This window comes from Drosophila arizonae, chromosome 5, assembly GCF_054131065.1.
Source record: "Drosophila arizonae isolate 15081-1271.41 chromosome 5, UAZ_ARI_1.0, whole genome shotgun sequence".
NCBI lineage: Eukaryota > Metazoa > Arthropoda > Insecta > Diptera > Drosophilidae > Drosophila > Drosophila arizonae.
In genome coordinates, this window is record NC_142925.1 from 12,218,751 (window position 1) to 12,237,314 (window position 18,564).

Below are 18,564 nucleotides of genomic sequence, written 5' to 3' on the forward strand. Positions count from 1 at the left end.
ATTCGCAATTTTGGCTCAATAGATAGAAATATATTTGGCACATTAAGAACAGACGAAGAGCTAGCCAAAATACAACTCATAAGAAATTATTATGATTATGATGTTGTTATAATTAGCGAAGAACAACAACAAAATGTGCAGAAGAAGCTGAAGAAGCAGAAGACGAAGAAGAAGCAGCAGCAGCAGCAGCACGACTGAAAAGCGATTCATAATTATTCAAAAATTGACTTTAAACAGCCGCCGCAGTCGCAATCGTGAAGATCTCACATACATAGTACCCCTAACCCCCAGTAGTGCCCCAGCCCAACCCCTGCTCATGCACAAATACACTCGCATATCTCTTTAGCTATAAAGATTTTAGTTATGGTTTAGGCAAACATCTTCTGGCCGTTTGCTATTTATAGTATGTGTGCTCTATCACAACTACAACAACAACAACAACTACTGCTACAACTACAACAACAGTCTACAGGCTACATACATCACCGAATTACACTTAAAAGTGCTTAATCACAGGCAACATTTACACAAATCATAATTCCGCCTGTGGGCCCCCCTCAGCCTCTGAGTACCAGATGAGTATACATATAGAGCCTCTACACCCATCTATAGAACCAATCCATAATGCCCATTTGTGCAGGGCGCTCGCGCGCTCCTCTTTCAAGTTGTTCGTTATTCGATTTGATTCTTAGGTATTCTAAATCCAATCTCCCTTCCCCCCGTGGCTCTCTCTCCCTCTCTCTTTCGCAGCCATTCGATCAAATTTGTTTTCATTAAAAGGAAACGAAATGTGGCTGGTGTTGCTTCTTTCTACGGATTCGACAAAAATGCGCCACAATTAAAGGCCGCAATGTATGTTTTAAATCAACGGCCACTCAAAATGCCGGCGGTGCTGGTGGGGCACTGAAACTCGCATGTGAATTTGAATTTGTATTTGAATTTCTATTCGAATTCGAATTTGATTTGAAATAGACGCATTTTATTTATTAATTGCCATATTTAACATATGTTTGCTGCAGCGCTACGAAATTAAAAGTACAGTTTGATCATAATAGACGAGCCATTTAGGCGATAGATTGCTTGGGAAATTTAAATTGGCAATGGGAATCTTAGATATGTATTGTAACTTTATCCATCTTGGCAAATTTTGGCCTAGGAATGCTGTAAATGTTGTGTAGACTTTTTATATCTATATGTCATTAATATTGTATCCTCTAGCTTTTGACATACCTAAGTAGTATAGCATGCATAACATATAGTTATGTCTATTAGATATATCTATTTCCCCATATAGTTTTCCTATAAAAAACATTACAAGTGAAGAAGTTTTTGACAATGGACTCATGTAATATTGCTTTTATAATTTAACCCATATAACCGCCATATAGAGTTTCATATCATATAACACTCGATGCCTAAACTCTTTGCGAATTACAACAAAAAAGTGAAGAAACTGACTTCATGTGAAGCATAACTAGAGCTTGCTCAAAATGCTCAGGCCATGACATATATATGTTGAATACGTCATGATATTTTGTATATACATGCGGATATATCTTGATAATTATATATATGCTCAATAGCTTGCTTAAACACTTCACGAATACTGAGCTCGTGTGTCGCAAAACCTTGTTAGAATTTTCAAATAGTTCACGCTGTGCCTCAAATTTGTGCTGAATATTCCATAAACAAAAAGATCTATGTATTTATTTAGCTATACAATTATATGGCTTGAGACTGTGATTCATATTCTTGGGCAAAGGGCTCCAAATGCAAATGCCTTTCAGCATGGGCACTTTAGGCCACACAGCTCAGCTATAAGTCAATGTATATCATATTTTAATTTATAAAAGAAAATGAAATGAAGAAAAAAGCTATAATGAATCGGAGTCTGAGTGTGTGCGAGTGTGTCAATAAATAAACTAATTGTTTATTTCATTTGCAGGCTTTTTAAATATTTATAAGCAGCGCACAATAAATAAGCCAACTTATTTTTCAACGCCCAAATACGCTGGGCTTTCAATTCTCCATTCCGAAAGGCATTCACATTTTTATGGCACTTGGAAATTAAGTAGTCAGAAATCACACAGAGCAAGAGAGAGAGAGAGAGATAGAGAGGGATATCATATAGATATTGCATATTAAAAATAAATTTTTATAATTGACATATATATATATACGTATATATTCTTATGTATATGTATATTTCATATTGGACAAATGTATGCAGCGACAGATGATTATTGCCCGCTCACTTCAGCTATTGAATCGTAAATCTATGTTTATCTCAGCATCTTTGTCTTCAGATGCTTGTCTGCTCTGCCCTAATAGAAATATCTATCTGCATATTGCCTTGTCAGCTATCAATCGATATATAGACATATTGATTTATGCATATGCATGCATTATTAAGTTATTCAGATTCTTAATGGTAAAAATACAAAAAAAAAAAAAAATAACAAGAATTTAAAAAATTTCTTTGTCTACTAAAATTTCGTTTTTATTTCACAAAAAAATTCCAAAAAATGTTTTTAGCTTAACTGTATAATCATAAAAGTAAATATATTAAAAAAATAGTTTTGTTTTATCTATTGAAAACTTAATAACTATTAACAAACATTTTTTAAAAATTCCTAATTGTTAATTAATTAATTTAGCAAATTTTAAAAATATTTTATTTAACGATTATTAAGTTTAAATAAGCACACAGCACTATTTGTCAGCAGCTGTAAGCATATAGAAAACATTTTAATTTAGAATGTTTATTTAATGACATAATTCGAAATAATTTCGTTTGATGATGATATAAGAACGCGTTTCTAAAACATTTCTCATTTCGAAGGTAATTTGAATTTTTTTTTCTTATTTTTTAGTACGGTAATTAAGTGAATTAGTTGCTTGGCTGAGACTAAGAGGCTAAATAGATATATATCTCTCTCTCAGTCTTTCTCTCTCCCTTTCGCGCGCTCTCTCGGTTTCTCGCTTCTATCATAAAATGTCGAATGCAAATTCGTTCCATCACTCAAATTGTAGTTTTTCCGACAACTTTTTGAGAGCGAGAAAAACGAATTAAATGTTAAATGTAAAATGTAAAGAAATGTGAGCCTGGCCAGAGACAATGCGTGTCAGTCACTCAGTCAGTGTGTCCATCAGTCCATCAATCAGGCAGTCCGGCAGTCATTCAAGTGCGACAGGCTCTGCTGAGTGAGTCACTCGCCTCTATTGCTATCTATTGGCATCCTTTATATGCATTAAATCTGTGCATGTGTGTGTGTGTGTGTGTGTGAATGTGTGGGTATGTTTCGCTTTTTCTTTGATTCAGACAACAAAGAACCAAATGCCAAGTTGAGTTTTTTTGTTTGTCTGTATTGTTCGTACTCAACTAAGCCATGGCCCAATGCAACAAAATTCTGTAAAGGCAATGCCTGACTATGAAATATCCTAACCCAGCTTAAATGGAAAATATAACAAACTAAATAATACTCTCTTTTTACATTATATATGTATGTATATTATAAAGACTATTTCCACTACTAATTCCCTAAGTAAGGAGTTTCAGTAAAAGCTGAACTAGACTTATAGCTAGAGCAGCTTAAGCAGTGCAGCTCTTTATTCTGCTCACAGATCTAGATGTTCTATAAGCTCTACATACCTACCCATACTTAACAGGGTTTATCTAACTTGGCACAATTCACTACCCATTTTATTTTTCCCAATTACAGGGTATTAGAAAACACACTTAACCAATCAATCATTGCACGTGTTATATTTCATTTCTATTTTTTTTTTCGCTTATTGCTTGATTAGGGCGCTCCATTAAAATATTTTCGAAAAACTTGAACAAATCAGTCAGTTTAAGCCCCCCGTAATTAAATATTAATTAAAACATTGCTCAAAACTGCAAAACAACAAGATTGGGGGGTGGAAGAAGAAGACGAAGAGCGAAGCATGAAGTAGAAGCAGAACAATAATCATAATAAAATTCCTGACAATTTCCACAAAGTCTTCGCAGTGCTTCGTCACCCAAAAGTCGCCTCAATTAAAGGCGATTTAAATTTATAGATACGTCGGCCGGGGGCTGGCAGGGAGAGGGAGCGGGTTGTACAAGCAGTTAGCCAATGCAGTAGCTGCTCGCCAGCGATATATAAAATGGCTTAATTAATTTTAATTATTTTCAATGAGCGACTATGAAATGAAAATTTCTTTCAAGGCGCAACTAAAACTTGCGTCAAGCTAACCCCCTCCCGGCCCCTCCCGGCCCCTCCCGGCCCGGACTGCCCTCAGCTGAGATGTGAATTTGTATTTGATAAAAGCAGCAATTAAGCAATGAATTAATCACTAAACATATGGGACACCCTATCTAATGGGTTCTACGGGCACCCGCGTGCCCCTTCTGTGTGCTGTGGCAATTGGCCAATTGAATCGCCGCTTAACCCGCTCCTGTTGCCACTATTTATTTATTTTATTTTATTTGTGCTCGTTGCGTTTTCGTTTTCATTTTCGTTTCTCTTATTCGGGGGGGTAATACGAAAATTTGTTTTCCCAATTGTTTACTTTTCATGTGGCCGCCAGTTGGTTGCATATGCGGGCTGCTGCTGCTGCTGCTGCAACTTGGCGTGGCACGAACTCCATTCCCGGCGCCCCATTAATTTATTTGTGTGCAACATGCAAAGCAATTGACAACAAGCCAATCGCAATTAGACACAAATAGTCCAAAATTGAAAATTACATTTTCCCTAACGGTTCTTGATGTGATCATAAATCTGCAAGCTAGCCATTCACTCACAGATGCCAACGCAGCTCAGGTAGCGCTCTCAGGTAACGCCCTCAACTTGTCAGCAGCAAGAGAGAGAGAGAGAGAGCAAGCGAGTGTGTGGGAGAGAGAGAGAGAAGCATATTTTGACAAACTGACAAGAGCTATTAATCAAATAGGTTAAAAATACTGATAGATAGGGAAGTATATGTATTAAATTGATATCAATTTGTATATTATTTATAGCCAAAAATAAACTAGAATTTTACTATCTAGCGCCTAATTGTTTACTTGGCATTAGTTGTTAATTATAGATATATTATATACTTATAAATGTTTTATATTGAAAGACTTTAGCCTAATGATTTCACGTTTATGTCCCGAATAGTGTCATACTTGTATATAAATATCGATGACATATAAGTATTAATATATACATATCTATCTATCCATATACATACTATCAAATATACTGTGGTGTAAAATTTAGCTTAGATCTTTTATATGCAGCTCAGGTATTTGATTATTAATAAGAGAGTCTACTCTCTCATTCATCGATAGAATTATATTTAGATGTGTACTATACTCACATTCCTTTTTATGATATTCATATAGCTGCAGCTATTCATATGTATATATACAAATATAAAATATATATGTGTAAACACATATTCAGAGGAAATTAACTCGAAACTGAATCAAATCAAAGCTTAAGTCTTGACACTTTGAATTCTAGCTCTTATAGATATATGGAGATTGTGTTCTTATTTATTTTTTAGCTTTATTCAAGGTACTATATCGATAATAATATAGACAACAATTTCTTATATGCAAAGCAAGAAAAACCAAGCTCTAATCGTACTAACTTTAAAGATGCTAAAGATAAGATTAATCTTATATCCTAACTCTACGATGTTTTGTTCCTCTTTCTTTATCAAATGTCAACAAGAATAACTAAGCTAAATATATTCGATTTTACTTTTATTCATTATTCATTACAAAAATATAAAATGTTGTAGATTCCATAAAATCCTATTCTAAACGCCTTGCGAGACTTAAGTTTTTAATTTCGTGCGAATTTGCAATGTCAGAATGTTTTTGGTTTTTTGTTTATGTCATATAAACATACATATTTCTTATTCACATTTCAAGTTCCCAGCCCCACACATACATACATATACATATCTACTATATGTGACGATCTTAAAAGTTTCTAACCCTGACTGCCCAATTAATAGGAAAAACGTATATATATTTTGCGTCTCTCTCTCTCTCTCAATGCCAATGCCTGCCTGGTCTATAGATTCATAATGGAGTACATATATTTATGCGACAGACTGTGGAATCCAGTTAGTCAGCTGGCCATATGGAACGCTCTGGCGGCTCATAGCAAGGGGTTGTCAGCTTTGTTGTTGTTGTAGTTGTTGTTCCTTTGAATCGAAATGTCTGCGTGCACTTAATAAAATAGGATTAACATTTTATAGTTGCATTGTCTGTGCGTGTGTGTGTGTGTGTGAGTATAAAATTTTGACAACTGCGCATTGCTGTCTTTTTTTCTGTTGGAAGTCGCTTTTGAATGCGAAACATTATAGTCTCTGTACATAAATACTACAACCAGTTATTGGAATGATGACAGCTGCGAGGACTGATAAAGAGGCGTTGCCTTTAGATTAGTCCTGCGTAGCTTAATTATAATAAATTCTAATATTTGAGAAATCATTTTAAAACGAAAATAATCCGCTAATAAACCAGAACCGGCTGGAAAATCGGCTTAAAATATTTAGAAAAATTTTAATAACAATATAATTTTAAAATATTTTATTTTAAATTTTTTATACAAATGATTTCTGGTATTCTTTTAAAAATAAATTTAGGAAATAGCTAACATTATGATTGAAATATATCAGTAAATATAGTGTGAACTAGTTCGCAATTTGTATAAAGTAAATTCAAATAACCAGTAGTTCCCTAGTTCATGTGAACTATTTTAGCTTGTCTAATGTAATAATGCTGCAAATTAAGAAACAATTAGAATTATCCGTTTCAAATCCAGTTTCTAATGCACCCCTTATATAAATAAAAGCTAGGCCTAGAAAAAAGCAGAAAACATTACATAGCATAAAAGTTCTTAAGATTGGAGTAGGGAATGTGAACCGGTTCGCAAGTGGTTCGCTGCTTAGGTGCCAGCAGGACCTCAAGCTAAATCAATTTTACAGCTTGGCTAGACTCTATAAAAACCGGTTTGCCTAATGTCATAATTTCGGATTGAATTGAGCTGTGCCTGTGGCTGTGCCTGTGCGTGTCTCGAGTATCTTCCCATGGCTGCATCCGCAAGATACTTTTCGGGCATAACTTATGCATCAACGCGTACAATTTCGAGCATAAATCGCGCGCTGTCACCCGACAGCGAGTTGCCTTCTTGTCATCATCGTCATCCTAATCATCAACATCAACATCATCATTGTCATCATCATCGTCAGCCATCCATCGGCTGGCCAACTAGCTACACCACATATATTTATCGTTGATATCGTTGCCTATCTCTCTCTCTCTCTCTCTGTCTCTCCCTCTCTGTTCGTTCCTTTTGAGTTTTGTTTCTTTCGGTTTTTGGTTGCTCTTTCTCGCTCTTTAGCCGTCGTTAAAATATTTTTGGGTGTGTTCTGTATTTTAATAGCTCTACGAGCCGCGTGCGCATTGCCACTTCCTTTCGTATCTCACACACACACATACACGCACACCCGCACTCACACACACAGTCGCACACTCGCACACCCGTTTGTTTAATTTCTTTCGAATTTGTCAAAAAAACGTAACATGATTTCAGTTTTTACTTACTCAAAGTCTGGCCGCCCATTAGACGCGTTTCTCAGCTAATCCCGCGTGCGACTCACTTTGAATTATTAAAACCAAATCTTGATTGTATAAACGTATTTGTGTGCGCTTCGAGTTACAGTTTTTATTTTATTTTTCTCTCCCTCTCCCTCTCACTCTCTCTCTCTCTATTTCTCTGCTTCATTTGATATATATATATATATATATATATATATATATATATATATATATATATACAAGTCGTGGGGCATTTTTATAATATGTCTCGCCGTTGCGATCGCACGAACTCCTCTTCCCAGGTATGTGAGGCATTTCATCAGCTATCTGCCATAATAACTCCCCCACCTTGAGCAGTGCACATACATAAATCTGAGCTTCGTTTTCGACTTCGTCGTTGACTTTTGCTGTTTCGTATTTCTTTTCGTTGGTTTTTTTTCTTTTTTTTTTCAAAATTTTAGTCTCAATTTTAGGATTAAAAATGTCGTCAGCATTTTTTAAGCTGAATTCAGTTCTGGCCCCACATCATTTGGCATTGATTTTGTTATACAAAAACACACCCAATTTATATGTGTGCATGTGTGTGTGTATAGATATATATCTCAATTCATTTACTTATTGGCTTTCTGACAGTTTGATTTGGGTTTGCGCTTCGCCCAACTATTCATCATCTGAATGCGCTTTTGATTTAACTTGGCCCTGCTAGATGTTCCAATTAAGCTCGCGAATCGTATGCGCTTTTTTATTTTCTCTAGAGAAAAAACTGTTGCCCCTTGATCAGTCAGCCACCCAGAATCAACTAAAAGCAAAAAAAAAAAAATATATATATATATATTAATTTATTAAAATTTAAAGCGCATGACTTTCAGCGCAAATGGCACAGAAATAACAACAACAACAACAACAACAGCAACTAGCAAAATAAATTGCTATGATTCATGCATCACACTTGCGCATAATAACTGGGAGAGGGCTAAAAACTGAACACTGCCAAGCAACAAAATTTAAATCCAATGCACGACGACAAAATATCGCGTGAAATGTGGAAAAACTGCAGGAAATTGTTTTTTAATAAAAAAAAACCAAACAGCTTAAGCTTAAACAAAAACAGTTGAACAGCAAAACTAAAGAGTTCTTCAGAGTTCGACTTTAGCCAACTAATATACCCGCTTGGTCGCACTTTTGGTGCAGGTATCAGAAACTCAAGGAGCACAAGGCAAAAGCCAAATCGAAACGGAACAGGCAACAGAAGTTAGCGGCGCATGGAAAGAAAGAAACTTCAAGGCGCAAGGCGTAAGATGCTGACGTCGATGTCGACGTCGACGCCGACGCAGACGCAAACGCAGCTGCCGCGAGCAAACGCAGGCGCAGCTGATGTTGGCGTTGGCGTTTGGCATCAGCTGCTGTTTGGCAGTTGCCCAGTTGTCAGCTCGCTTTTCGCTATCTGCGGAGATTTGTTGCCCCTTGTGGCATTGTTGCCAGGCGGCTGGCGGCTGGCGGCGGCTGCTCGGCTAGATTCTAGATATACTCTCTGGTGGGCACCTCTCCAGGTGTGCGCCACAAAAATGCTGCTGCAAGCTGTGTGTCCCAAAAAAAAAAAAAAAAAAAAAAAAACTCGCGCAATTTGTTGCATGTTATGCGAGGTGTTGTTGTTGTTGTTGCTGTTGTTGTTGTTTGTTTGAGTTAGCTGAAATATTTTGTGAATTTCGATTTCCAGACCAACGGAGCGAGCCAATGCCGTGTGTCAGGCCGCTAGAATCGGGCCAACAGAACGTGCATTGATTGTCAAATGACAACCTAATTGAGGCTATCTATCACCCGGCGTACTTAGTTTAGTCTAGCCTTAAAGTGAAGCGCCCTAAGCTCGTCGATGCAATTAGCAATTAAATTTCCGTTGACCTAATGCCCAGCTAAAGTCGTTTTCGACTTATTTATCAATTACAATTACGACTTGGCCAGGCGGCCAGCTCTACAATCCGTAGATAAATACAATTAGGTGCAGAGTCGCTGGGGACACCGTGTTTAGGTGCTTTATTTGTTGACAGTAAAATGGAAAACCGAAAATCACTCGCATGACTTTAATTACAATTTAATATTTATTTAGTTCGATAAGCGGCCCACAATTATTGTATAACATACGAAGAATTATTCAGATATGACTACACCTAGTCACACACACACACACACACACACACACACACACACACACACACACACACACACACACCTTTGTTGATTGTATTCGAATGGTTGTGCAAATTTATTTAACAAGTCGCTGATACCAGGAAGAAGTTGGCGTTTTCCACTTAATTAAAATTTAAACCTTGTTTATATTTAAATGCAATTTCAACAACTTTCCAGCTGATAGTCAGAGCCATATAGATTTAGCTTGAAGCAAAAACAAATTGGGAATTATAAATGTAAAAAGAAATGAAAAACAAAAAAAAAAAAAAAGCAACTTGAGTATGCTTGGCCCAATTATGCTCTTTGATAGGTGTTAAAACCTCTTGGCTAGCCAAGCAGAACCTAGTTCAGGGCGTATGGAGTGTGTAACATAGAGCATGATAAACATTAAACAAAGAGCAGGCGTCACATTGGCAAAAGGGGCGCGTTGCCCGTTCAGCTTTTCCCTCTGTGTTGGCCACATTATCAGCTCTTGGGGCAATTGCCTCGAATTAGTTAACACATTTGTTTTGCTGTTATTTTGTTGTTGTTGTTGTTGTTGTTGTTGCTGCTGCTGCTGCTGCCGCCTCTTCTTCGCTTCGGCTTGTTGCGGCTCATAATTAAACAATTTGTATTTTATGCCATTTGTTGAGGGCGCGCATTTAAATTAAAATTGTTCTTTGGCTTTTAGCCGCCGCCTGATAAGCCATAAAAAACACGCCTAAATCAACAATTAAATTGCGTTTCTGAGAAGCCAAAAACAAGAAAACAAAAAGAACCAGAAAAGCAACGACAATGGAACGTATGTACATATGTAAAATTGTTATACTTATAGATACTAGATACGGAATGTATCTGTGAGATACATTGGCGAAAAATGTGCAGCTGCTGCTGCAATGTGTTGCCGCATCCGAAATGAGCATTAGAAAGAATCTAACAACAAAATTCAAATGATTTGTGTTTTTTCTCTTTTTTGGGATTAGTTTTGAATAGAAAAAGTTAAGCCGAAATGCGTACGTGCAAAGTTATAAAGAACAACGACAACAATAAGAGCCAAAGCAACAGCAACAACAACAACAACAGCAACAGCAACAATTGCTGTTCGTCACAGGGCAAAGCAACGTGAGCAACAACAACAACAACAATGCAAAGGCCAAACGTTAGTGCAGCAGAATGAAGGAAAAATATACAAAGAACCATATTGATGAATGTGTGTGAGTGTGTGTGTGTGTGTGTGTGTGTGCTCTGGCTCTCAATGCATGTGCGTGTCCACTTTTTCATTAAAATGATTTTGCACCCAGCTTGCATTTCAATTAATCCATTGCATAACTCAACAACTTCTCAAGCAACTGGAGCACATTCAAAAACTCTGCGAAGCTTCAGATGTTTCAATGTATGCAAAAGAGCCAAAGATATTATTTAATTATATTACTAACATAACTCAGATGTATTCTGATTTATATTTATATTCATTTAGAGACTGCATAAAATTTCGTTAGGGCTTTTGGTCAATAGAAAAGTCAAAGAAAAAACTTGAAAATTAAAAAAAAATATATATATATACATCTTCAATCTAATATTTATTTATATAAATCTTTAATCTCTTATTTTCTTAAAAACAATTTGAAAGGAAATAAATAAATTCATTCACTGCCGATGCGCTGAACAGCTGTAAAAATGGTTTTTGAAAAATCTTTTGCAAAACTTGAATTTATCTGCGATCTGCTCAAAATTGCTGTAGAAAAAGTAGCTCAGAGTTTGTCTTGGTGATTATGGCTGCTTACTAATTGAAGCAGTTCGATCTATGCGCTCGTCTTGCACACACACACATACAGGCATACTCAGAGAAATGTGTGCTGTGTGCACATTAAGATCAGATACAAAGATACATTATCTGAGCTGAGTTACGTCTTCGGTTTGTAGGCGGCGTTTGGCGCAATTAAAACGCTTAAAGCTAAACAGCAGAAAGTCAGAAAGTCAGACAGTCAGACAGTCAGCCAGTCTGTCATTCAGTCAGTTATTCAGTCTCGGCTTGACTTGACTTGTATGCTACTTAAAGATACATGCCACACACACACACACACACACACACAGAGTCAATTCGTTGTTGATCGCCCTGGTGTTTGGCTCTAGAGTTTTGATCTGCTGTCTGTCTGTCTGTGTATATATATATATATGTGTGTGCCTGTAATGTATAGATATAAATAAGCGATACGTGTAATTCGGGTCACTAACCGTTAACAATAAATTTCATTTGTTTAAAAGGAGAAAAAGAAAAACAACAACTTATTTTTTCTGCGGTAGCTAAGCCCGAGTATGGCAACGAGGGCGGGGGTGGGGGCGGCAGATAACTGAGAGCTGACTGTAAGAAATTGACATCTGATCATTTGTAATTATTATTATTATTATTATGGCGCATTGCGAGACATGACATGGCAGCCACTGGGCGTGGTTTAGCGAGCGAGTGTATCTCACTCTCAATATAGCATTGGCTGGCCAATTCAAATGAGTATCGAGTATTGAATAGCTGGTTGGTTGGACTGCCACACACACACACACACACACACATAGACAATTTGATATACTTGTTTAATGACTGCATTCTAAAGGCCGCCAAACGAATCGGGCTCGTATATCGCTTCGAGTAATGATAATTTACATGGATCCCGAATAGTTCACTGAACTCGTTCAATCAATCTTAGATTCGGCGCATGGAACAATTAATGCCAAAAAGAAAAAGGAAGAAGAAGAGAGGGAGACAACAACAAAATAACTCAACTCTGTAACCACATGGCTGCGATCTGTGTGAGGGAGGCAGGGAGGGGGCAGTTGGGGCTGCGGTTTGGAGGGGATTGAATTTTGAGGCTTTCTTTCTTTTGATTTGTAAGTAGTTTTCGGCATCGACGTCGTCTACTTGAAGCGTTTCAGTTTTCGTTACTTAAGTCCAAGTTAAATGGAACCAGAAATTATTTGAACGCCTTCAAGTGCTGCACACACACACACACACATGCGCAGACACACACATACATACATATATACATTTATTCATATGTATATCTAAACCCATGAAGCCAGAAGTCTAAAGTCGTAGCGTAATCATGACTTGATGCGATTATAAAATGCTACAGCAACAACACACCCAGCGCTCGTTGGCAGCATAAAAAGAAATTAGATACATACACACACACACACACACACACACACATACATCTGCATCCCAACAACAATAAGTTTCAATATTCAAATGAAATTTTTTGTAAGAAAAAAATGACTAACGAAATTTCGTTTAGAATTGTCGAGTAAGATTTTATAACAACAACGTATATGAGTTTACCAAGTGAAATGCTTAAAGAAATGTTAACCCACATCAAAAAATATCTCAACTTAACACACACAGACACACACACACACACAGACACACTCACACACTCAAGTTATAAACAATTAAAGAAACTTTTTGTATAGAAATTCAAAAGTGGCAGCTACGAAAAATGTTCAAATGCCAGTCAGCAATTGGTGGCAACTGCTTTTGGAGTTTGTGGCAAGCAGACGTTGGGGGCTGAGGCTGGGGCTGGGGGCACAGCACAACTTAAATGAGTTATGTGTGTGTGTGTGTGGGTGTGTGGGTGTTGCTGACAATGAGACTGAACTGGCCGTGCTTAAACCAACTTTCTAGCAAACTAACCCAAAACTAAACTCAAATATTTGTATAGAAACAATTCGAATACATTTTATATAAATTGCAAAGAAATTGCACAGCGAAAGTTCTTGATAAAGGAAGAGAGAAAAGAGAGAGAGACAGATAGTGAAAATCATATGAAATATAATAAGTGGAAATTCAACTATAATTCACAAACAGTTTTGGGGCTCTGGCTCTAGAGTTAATTCTAGGTTTCAGTCGATTGGTTTAATAGTTCATTTGAATGGGAAAACGTGAAGACAAATCAATTGTAGTCGCTTTTCGACTTCAGCACGCCCCATGCAAGAGGCAAGGCTGTGCTCTCCTCCTAATTTATATGCTCGCAACAATACAATAACAATCGGCATTGGCCATATAAGGCGTGCGGGCCAGAGTCGAGTGTTCAGTGTAATGAACTTGTCAGCCAGCCATGTTTAGGGTGTGTGCGAGTGTAGGTACGAGTGTGTGCGTGTGTGTGTCGGGCAAAGAAAGTCACAGACAGTACGCATAAGTACAATAAGTTGTTGTTTTTGTACTTTTTAAGAGAGATATGAGTCTCAACCGCATAATGACTATTCAAATGCGAGCTGCTCCATTTGTTTCCAGGCCGATTGAGATGGAGATAGCAATAGAAATAGTCGCCTAGTGGCATAGGTAATCCATTTGGCTTGCCGATATCTGTGCAGCTGTCACAAAGACACCAACTACAGCAGTCTGTTTCAAAAGTATGCACACAGTTGGGCCAACACTCAACTTTGAGCTGCCAGCCAGCCAGTCAGCCAGCCAGCCAGCCAGCCAGCTGCGCCCGAAAGCGTATCCCCCCCATCCACACAGCCGCCTTGTGGGCTGACTAATGAAACACAACCCAATAATTTAGTAAGTTTTACCTACGCATGCGCAATTCAACTTACAGTCGATGCCTCAGCAATTGTCACAGACTATAAAAAAAAAAAACAAGAAAATAAAACGAAAAAGAATTTTCAACTTTGACTAGACGAACAGCAAATACTCTTGGATTATTTCGGCAAGAGAGTTGGTATTTATCAATGAGCTTATTCTACTCATAAGTGAGGATCGTAGCTGTATTTGTAGATAAAATGGATAAGATTTTTAAGAGTCGAGCTGTGATCGGGAACTTATCTAAGATCTAAGTTATTTGCTCTACAGAGCAAACAGAACAAAGAGGGCCAATGAGGATAAAGGCTCAAACGGCTGGAGCATGAGGATTAAATGTAATTTTATTCTTGGGCTGGGATTGAGAGCTAAGCTGAGGTCTAAGTCAGCTGCTCTGTAGATCAAACGGAATAACGATTATCAGAGCTCAAATCCTGGATAGTATTAATATATAGTGTTTATAGTTTTTCAAATAGATTTCCTCTAGATCTAGAGACCTGTGATCGAAGATCTAAGAGAACTGTTCTTTATAAATCATAAGGAAATTATAATGCATAAGGAAGAACAGGGCTTAAAAGCCAGTCTAATAAATGGACATTGCATTTCCTAGTCAACTACTATATAAGACAATAATTTTTCTTATGATATATAGGGAAGAGATCTTTATTGAATTCCCAGACAAGCATAAGAAAACTTTAGCTGGTTATTCTCTAAGCTCTCTGAATTCCTGCTCAATTCATAATCTACTTCCTGCTTAGAGCACAATTTTTTACATGCTTGCCAATAAAATGGTAGTACCCTACGCATAGAGTATCTAAAAAAGTAGTAAAAAATGTCACTGAACTCGCGCGCGACGCTTTTTCCAGCTTTTTTTTTTGGGTGTAGGCCAGGCTTGAGCTGGGAAGTAAACAAAGGCACGTTTGGAAAAAAACGAACAAAATCTTATTCGTTTTTTTTTTTAGCTAGTTACAATTGTAAGTAGCACACCACGACGACGACGTCGTTGGCGACGACGCTGCTGACGTCGACGGCGGCAGTTGAAGCAACTGCGCAGGCGCGCGCGTGTGCGTCATGAAATTAGTTTATTTGTTTGCATAAGTTGTTTGTGTGTGTGCGCCTGTGTGTCTGTGTGTGTGTGTGTGTGTGTGTGTGTAGTTGTTGTGTTTGGCTTGTTGTAGCAATTTCTAATAAATTTGTTGTTGGCAGCGCCAGTGTCATGCACACCTGGAGCATAATTCGCCAGCCATGAGTCAATTTCCGTCAGCTGCGTCCAAATTATAACAAAAATTGTTCAACTTGTATGAATAAAAGGCAAAATGCATATGTTAAATTGAAACTCTATGTGTGTGTGTGTGTGCGAGTACTCAACCGAAGAGCCGAAAAGGGTGTGCGCCAAGAGGTCCAGGGAGAGCAAAGAAAAGCCAACTCCACTTAAGCCATCGGAATGAGCTCGGGGAATACTGCGACGTTAGAACAATAAACACTATACAAATCAATGCTCGATGCCACTTGAATTCATCCAGAGCACAGCAGTTTGAATCGAACGGAACGGAATGGATTGGAACGGAATGGAAGGGGTAGGTAGATTGTATGTGGAATTGGAAATTGGTATGGGGTTTCAGATTTTTGGGCACTTTCATGGGTTTGCCTTGCCCACTTGAACGTTCGATGACATTTCAGTTTTTATTTTAGTATTTCGACTCTGTGTAATTATAATAATACATAAATTTGTGCCGCGCCACGCATAAGCTGAAAAGAACAGAACGAGCTGTGTGTGTGTGTGTGTGTGTGCAGTCGAGAGATGCCCTGTAAAAACAGAGAACGGGAACAAGAACAATTCCAATTCATTTCAATAGAAATTCAAATACTCAATTAAAGTCGAGTTTTGATTGCTTTGGGTTAGACGAGACGCTGTTTATGCATGTTGAATATTATAATTGCAGATCCTAAAGATGCTCAGATTAAAGAGAGCTCAGTGAGCTGATGATCGTGACTCTAAGCTACCTCGCTCTCTGGCATTTCGAAAGACGTGGTATATTAAAAATGGAATCTGTAAAATCATTTCGAGTGCTACAAAGTTTAACGATTCCCAGTTACGTACTTATAATACCTAAATAAATACAAGAGTGTGTGTGAGTGTATGTGTGTGTATATGCCCTCCAGGCAGTCGAGTACTCGTAGCTGTACTTATATGGACCCCATTAAAATGCGTTCCATTCGCACTTCAGCTGAAACTGTTAGCGAGTGTGAACTGTAACGTTGCTTTAGCTTCTTTGACGCAAATAGTTCACTGTACTAAGTAACATGCAATAACTTTGTTAATTTGTCATAATTATACTTGAACAGCTAACAGTGACAGAGACAGAGATAGAGTGAGAGGGGGAGTGAGGGAGAGAGAGGGAGAGAGACAGTTACTGTCTGATATATTTTTGGTTTGGCTTTTCGTAGTGGGCCTCACTACAATGCCGTGCTTTATTTAAAGGCAAGGTTAAGACACATTTTGTCGCTGCTGTGTAGGTTCCACACACTCCGTGTAAAGCACTGGCAATAATTATTTTCGGTTTTAATATTAAAAGAAACGAGAAAAATAATAAAAATCAAGCCATTTGCTGAGATTGTGTGTAAACCAGTTTCTAGTTTCTTGTTTAATTTCAATGCTTAATGCTCACAATTGATTGGAGTGATTATTTGTTGTATTATTATAAATGTTATTGTGTTATTGATGTCTGATCATAGAGTGAGAGAGACAGAGAGGGGGAGGGAGGGAGGCATAGCTAAAATCTAACTAGAGATGCCTATAATAAACCTATATTATTATATTATATTACTACTATTATATTATATTACTATCTCTCTAGTTAAATGTATTTTAGCTTCCTGTTCGATTTGCGATCGTAGCATATTCCAGCTTCGTTTCTCAGCCACGCCCCTTTTCTGAGCAGCCGCTACGCATTTAAATGTGACAGCTCCTAACTCAAATTGAATAATTATCAACTGCTAATAAATACATTCATTCGATGTGGCAATCAGGCAAACACAGCAATAATAACTAATAATCGTAATCATAAGCACAATTTTGAATGACTAAGTTCCTTCCATAACACATAATGTGTACATAGAAATATGTGTATGTATGTGTGTGTGTACGCTCTCCGTCTATGCCCATTAAATACGAATACATATCCATTCCAACATATAGAAATGAGTACTCACAAATGCAAATTGTAAATCAGATACGGCATAAAAATATTGAACACATGGCGCAGCGTTAAGTGAACTGAAGTTTTCAGTGCGGGTGTATCAGAGGGGGCTACGGTGGTGTCGCGGAGAAGGGGAGAGGGGCTGCGAGGAGTGGTAATCATTTTGGATAAGGCGGGAAGAGTGCTGGTAAAAATCGAAATGAAATAAAGTTAAATAAAGCACAATAAAACGTACTTAAAAATTGACGACTTGTGGCAGCGCCACAGCGATTGCCGTGGTACAAAGTCAATTGAAATTGGGCGAAAAATCGGGTGAATAAATATGAACAAAATAAGCAAAGAAAATTAAATTTTAAATTAAAATAATAAATAATACACTTATACTCTATGCAGCCTAAATAAATGAATATAAAAATTAAAAAAAAAATAATAATAATAAATATAAAAGTATAGATATAAAAACTTAAAAATATAATTTAAAAAAAAAAAAAAACAAGTTTACATTAATAAATTTTTAATAAATTTATATGACATATTAATGAAACAAAATTTTAATAAATTATTCACTACCTTACTTATCAACAAAATATAGATAATAAAATCTGGGCTAAAATATTAAAATTTACAAACATACAAAAAAAAAAAATAAAAATAAAAAAAATAATTATTTATATTTTATCCATAATATAATAAATATTAAAATTATTTTATTTTTATTCTTGCAACTTTTCTTTAAGTTTTGTCCAATGTGCATGGCGCATAAGTTTTGGATAGAAATACAGAGACGACACAAAAACACACACACATGCAACATTATATATATATATATATATATAAAGTATGGTCATATTGGCTATATGTGTACAGCCGATTATGAAGAATCTCGCTGCAGTGGTATGTGTGTTTATCTGTGTGTGTGTGCAAGTTTATTCGATCTTAATATAATTGGCTGTCAGTGCGACGTTTGATCGCCCCTGAAAGATATATACAAACACACACACATGCACACGAGCATACAGCTAAAAGCACACAAAATGTCGGCAGCT

The 18,564-nt window shown here is 37.0% G+C and overlaps 1 protein-coding gene across 4 annotated transcripts in view; it reads left to right on the forward strand.

Moving 5' to 3' along the window:
- Positions 1–18,564, forward strand: part of apt (apontic) — a 47,523-nt gene that overhangs the window by 24,836 nt on the left and 4,123 nt on the right. The window contains exon 2 of one of the 4 annotated variants that reach the window (XM_089470592.1): positions 15,525–15,895. The exons of the other annotated variants lie outside the window; for them this stretch is intronic. Coding sequence (XP_089326718.1) covers positions 15,872–15,895 — 24 coding nt within the window. The 5' untranslated portion in view covers positions 15,525–15,871. The remainder of the gene's footprint in view (positions 1–15,524; positions 15,896–18,564) is intronic. 4 annotated transcript variants of the gene reach the window in all.